This window comes from Rosa chinensis, chromosome 2, assembly GCF_002994745.2.
Source record: "Rosa chinensis cultivar Old Blush chromosome 2, RchiOBHm-V2, whole genome shotgun sequence".
NCBI classification, from domain to species: domain Eukaryota; kingdom Viridiplantae; phylum Streptophyta; class Magnoliopsida; order Rosales; family Rosaceae; genus Rosa; species Rosa chinensis.
The window spans coordinates 9,737,536-9,743,011 of record NC_037089.1 but is presented as its reverse complement, the minus strand read 5'-3'; the positions used below and the strand labels follow the sequence as shown (position 1 = coordinate 9,743,011).

At 38.6% G+C, this 5,476-nt stretch overlaps 1 protein-coding gene across 1 annotated transcript; it reads left to right on the top strand.

The window, feature by feature from the left end:
• Positions 1-223: 223 nt before the first annotated feature.
• LOC112183645 (glutamate receptor 3.6) lies at positions 224-4,390 on the top strand. Its single transcript, XM_024322008.2, has 7 exons — positions 224-326; positions 428-703; positions 785-2,142; positions 2,220-2,497; positions 2,603-2,634; positions 2,866-3,272; positions 3,830-4,390. Exons 2-7 carry the CDS (start codon positions 439-441, stop codon positions 4,262-4,264), a joined length of 2,775 nt encoding a protein of 924 aa, XP_024177776.2. The 5' UTR covers positions 224-326; positions 428-438; the 3' UTR covers positions 4,265-4,390.
• The last annotated feature ends 1,086 nt before the right edge of the window (positions 4,391-5,476 follow it).

Sequence of the window (5,476 nt, the reverse complement as noted above, 5' to 3'; positions counted from 1 at the left end):
AGGATTTTCTTCATGTTATGGAGATCTCATAATGATGTCGTTCAAGTTGCTATTAAGACTGCTTCTGTGTTTAAAACCGTGTACAGGACAATCACGCCACGGTGGACTTCAAGTCTTCGATCAAGATTATTGGGCAGCTCTCCTTTACCAGTATTGCTGCAATATGTTGGTGCTTATATAATGACCAAGTTTGTTCAATGTGCATAACACATCCAGCTCTGGACTTACATACATGTAAAACACCAGAATTACACAATTTGATTCCAACTCCATCCTTTAGTTTCATCCCCTTCTGTGCAGATCTTATACGTTTGGATTGAGACCATGTAAGCTTTATTCATCTTTTTTATCTTTTATGTCATTTAGCAATGTGAATTTTTTGCTAATTTTTTTTATGTACTAAGCTGATTTGGTTCTGAATTTGCAGAGTGATTCACCATGAATATAGCCTTGCTTCTGCTTTTTTTGGTTTTCTGTAAGGGTTCTCATACTAGTGGACTAATTACTAATGTCACTACAAGACCTGATGTATTGAACATTGGTTCGATGTTCACTTTCGATTCTGTCATTGGGAAAATTGCAAAACTTGCCATAACACTTGCGGTTGAAGATGTCAATTCCAATCCCAACATTCTCAATGGCACAAAGCTCTCACTCAAAATGCATAACACCAAATCGAGTGACTTCCTCGGAATCGTTGAAGGTATGACAAATATTACTTAGTCTTTCAACTTGTCATGTATTAGAATGACTGCATGTTTAACTTCTCATGTTTTGCTTGCAGCTTTGCAGTTTATGGAGAATGACACAGTGGCCATAATTGGCCCCCAATTCTCAGCTACAGCTCACGTTATCTCACACATAGCAAATGAGCTCCAAGTGCCTTTGTTATCATTTGCAGCAACAGATCCTACTCTATCTCCTGTTCAGTTCCCTTTCTTGGTTCGAACAACGCGAAGCGATCTCTTTCAGATGACAGCAGTGGTAGACCTTGTTGTTCACTACGAGTGGCGAGATGTCATAGCAATATATGTAGATGACGATTTTGGAAGAAATGCTATTGCTTCCTTGGGTGATAAGCTAGCCGAAAAGCGCTGCAAGATTTCATACAAAGTTCCTTTGACTCCCACAGCAACAAAAGAGGAGATCAGAAAGGCACTGATCAGTGTGTCTACAATGGAGTCTAGGATTCTGATCCTGCACATTTATACTAGTTGGGGTCTGCAAGTACTTGAAGAAGCGCAGGAGCAGAAGATGATGGATAGTGGATATGTGTGGATTGCTACTGATTGGTTCTCCACCATTTTAGATACAGATCCTTCTCTCCCTCTAGTGCAAACAAACAACATCCAAGGCGTTCTCACATTGCGAATGTACACACCCGATTCACAACTCAAGACGGAATTCAAGTCGAGATGGAGCAACTTGACTAAGGCAAGAAGATTACTTAATGACACTTCTTTTGGTTTAAATACATATGGCCTATACGCGTATGACTCGGTGTTGCTTCTTGCTCAAGCAATTGAATCATTTTTCGCTAATGGGTGGAACATTTCCTTTTCAAATGACACAAATTTGAGGGAGTTAAGTGGTGGGAAGTTGAATCTTGATGCTTTGAACATTTTCAATGGAGGCAGGCAATTGCTCAAAAGCATTTTAGAGGTTAACACAACTGGCTTAACAGGACCGATTAAGTTTGATGCTGATGGGAACTTACTCAATCCTGCATTTGAAGTCATCAATGTGATTGGCACAGGGACTAGAACTATTGGCTATTGGTCTAACTCCTCTGGGTTAAATGTTCTTCCTCCAGAAAAGCTCCAAATGAAGATGCAGACTAATGGCTCCAGCCCCGGTACTCAAAAACTGTACAGTGTGATCTGGCCTGGACAAACAACTGAGAAGCCTCGCGGATGGGTTTTCCCTTACAATGGCAGAAAGCTCAGGATTGGAGTCCCCCATCGAGTTAGCTATCCCGAGTTTGTGGGTATAAAAGGCACTGATTTCAGTGGTTACTGCATTGAGGTCTTTCAGGCTGCACTAAATGAGTTACCATATGGTGTACCATACAAGTATATCCCTTTTGGAGATGGTATCAAAAACCCAGAAAACAATGACCTTCTCCACAGAGTCCAAATTGGGGTCGGTATAAATAGTACTTAGACTTTTTGCTTAACATGGTATGTTTCTTTGAACTCGATTTACATATCTTTGTGCAGGAGTTTGATGGTGTAGTAGGAGATATTACAATCACTACTAACAGAACAAAGATGGTAGATTTTACTCAACCTTATATTGAGTCTGGGCTAGTTGTGGTTGCTCCAATAAGGAAGATGGACTCCAGTGCTTGGGCTTTCCTGAGACCCTTTACTCCAATGATGTGGGGTGTTACTGGTGTTTTCTTCCTAGTTGTGGGAACAGTTGTTTGGATTTTGGAGCGCAGGACTAATGAGGATTTTAGGGGGCCTCCCAAAAGACAATTGGTCACAATTGTTTGGTAAGTGGTTAAGTCCATATACCCAAATACAAAATATCAAATGCAATTTAGGGTTTTGTAAGCTTGAATCTATCTAATTCTTGTTTTTCTTTTGGGGTTTCACAGGTTTAGCTTTTCGACTTTGTTCTTCTCCCAGAGTAAGTGAAATGGCTTGTACTATAGTTAATTATGTAGCCATACCGGCCACTTGATTCGAATAATATATGTTTTCTCTCCAGATATTCGATATCAAATTATATTGTAGATTGTCAATCTGTCAATTTGTCACATAATTAATTGATGGTTAGATCGTCTAAACTGTCGGTCTGGCAACAAAACATTTTGTAATCTCGTTTATATAACTTCCCTTTTTCATGGTGTTTATGCAGAAGAGAAAACCGGCAGCACACTTGGTCGCTTTGTGGTAATCATATGGCTATTTGTGGTACTAATACTCAACTCCAGCTACACTGCAAGCTTGACTTCGATCCTCACAGTGGAGCAACTTTCTTCACCTGTGAAAGGGATTGAAAGTTTAGCAACAGGCACTGAGCCCATTGGTTATCTAAGGGGTTCCTTTGCTGAAGCTTACTTAACCGACGAGCTGAACATACATCATAGCAGACTTGTTGCCCTTAACTCGCCGGAAGATTATGAGAAGGCCTTGAAGAAAGGTCCTAGTGCAGGTGGTGTTGCTGCAGTGATTGATGAGCGTGCTTACATGGAGCTCTTCCTCTCTAGTCGATGTGGATATAGTATTGTTGGTCAAGAGTTCACTAAAATGGGTTGGGGATTTGTAAGTATCTTCATGTAAACTTTCATGTGCTTTGTTAATATTATTTCTGATGTGCTTTTAAGTGAAGCGATCTTATCTAATGCACCAACTAATTTTTGTTACAAAAAATACAAGTGTCTATAGTAAATGGATTTTGTTTGAGACGTCTTATTAAGCTTTAAAAAATGCTTCTATAACTCATAAAACACTTTTAACTACTTTTGTTAACTCCAATATTTTTAAAAGCCACTATCAAACAACCTTTATGAACAATCATCCGATCCGTATAAGCTAAAGAAAACATAGTGTGTTTGTATGAGAGCCAAGGTTAAAATAGAAAATGCATCTTTGAAGCTCATGGGAACAATGTTGTATCTTCCTTAGGCCCCTTTTGACACATTAAAACTAGGAATGCCTCATTTGTAATTATTGTCTTTAAGTTTCATTTGCGACAAACCGATCTTGGTGTATACATTGTGTATCTAAATCTTTAGTCGTATAATCAAATTATCTCAGAAGGGAACATTTACCCATTTTATAAGAATGCTAGACTGAATGCGTGTTTTGGGTTTCACTAGGCCTTTTCGAGGGACTCGCCATTGGCAATCGACATGTCGACCGCCATATTGAAGCTATCGGAGAACGGAAACCTGCAAAAGATCCATGACAAGTGGCTAATGAAAAGTGCTTGCAGTGCAGAAGGAGCAAAGCAAGCAGTAGACCGTCTTCAGCTAAAGAGCTTTTGGGGCCTCTTTCTACTAAGCGGCATTGCTTGCTTTCTTGCTCTTCTTCTTTATGTTCTTCGCATGGTTCGACAGTACTACCGGCATGCAGATTCCGACATCGAGTGCTCACAATCAACAGGACGACTGAAGTCGTTTGTTTCGTTTGTAAATAAGAGGGAACAAGAAGTGAAAAGCAGTTCCAAGGGAAGAAGGACTGATAACAAAGCCTCAAATAAGATAGTGCATCATCAAGAATGCAGTAGCGATGGTTTGGACTTGACTAGCTAGACGTTTTCTCTACTACTTAGCAGTAAAGCCTGAATATGTACACCTTAAATTTCATGCAACTTTTATCAAACAGTTAGGTGATCACACTTGGCCTTTGGGTGGATGTAAGCAGATGTGAAATGCAAAACTAATTACCTGATGTTGTTATAATGTAATCTTAATCTATGTTTATTAGGGTTAAGTATTCTATGTTAATCTCCTAGTTCAACAAACCCTCCGGGGACTGACCTATGCATTGGAATATTGGACTGCACTTTGGGAACGGATATATGAACTATTGGGTTGGGCTTGGGATGTGGACAATATGAATTGGATTGGACTATTGGATGATGAAACAACTAATTCAAGCAAAACTCAACTAAGAAAAATGACAAACTTTAACAAATTAAAACCTACTATTTCGAAAATGTAATAATATGTACTTTTGCCTCTGCTTCCATCGGATTCTTAGCTGATGAAATTACATACTTTCTATAAGCACAATCCTTTGCAACGATGTGGTTGCATGATCAGGGAAGTCGCTTGAGCAAGTTTTGACCCGCTATAAACTCTTGTGAGAAGTTTTATTGGTATCAAAAATAATTTTGTTTTTTGATGTAGTGATTTCATTCATATTATGTCATCAGTAATTTTTTTTTTTTTTTTTTTTTTTTGAGAATGAAAAACCATATATCCAAGATCCCAGTTCAATATAACTGAACAATCCTAAAGAAGAAAATGATACCAACTAACCCAATTGGCTGGCCTTGAAATCGACTAAATTGGCAAATATTTACGGTCATAAATATTCTGAACTGGATCCCCACATGTATGTACAACATTTGTTGTACTCATTCATTGTTTATAATCGCTATCTTACCAAATAAGTTGTGTCCTATATTGACACAAGTCGCTATACAAAACGGGCCCTATGGACCCCTATATGCCCTGTGACTTCCAATTGAAACGAAACCACAGCCCATTATAATGATTATATATATATGATGCACAATTCTAAAGTGGTCCTAGTTCGTGCGGACACCATGTGGGTAGAAGTAATTTCCGTATGGTGCATAAGAAACCGTTACGGTTATATTTAGTAAAATTGCACACGGTACGTACTAACACAATATAATATTTGGTCTGGGGTTTATTAGTTTGGTTCTATATAGAGTTCTATATAGGGTCACAACAATAAGAACACAAATTTTAGTGGTTCGGTTTAGTGTTAAT

Excerpts from the sequence above, each read along its gene's own strand:
- LOC112183645 (XM_024322008.2), top strand. The coding sequence starts at position 439 with ATGAATATAGCCTTGCTTCTGCTTTTTTTGGTTTTCTGTAAGGGTTCT. Across the intron at positions 704-784 it reads CTTCCTCGGAATCGTTGAAG|CTTTGCAGTTTATGGAGAAT; the intron begins GTATGACAAATA and ends TTTTGCTTGCAG. Across the intron at positions 2,635-2,865 it reads GACTTTGTTCTTCTCCCAGA|AAGAGAAAACCGGCAGCACA; the intron begins GTAAGTGAAATG and ends GTGTTTATGCAG.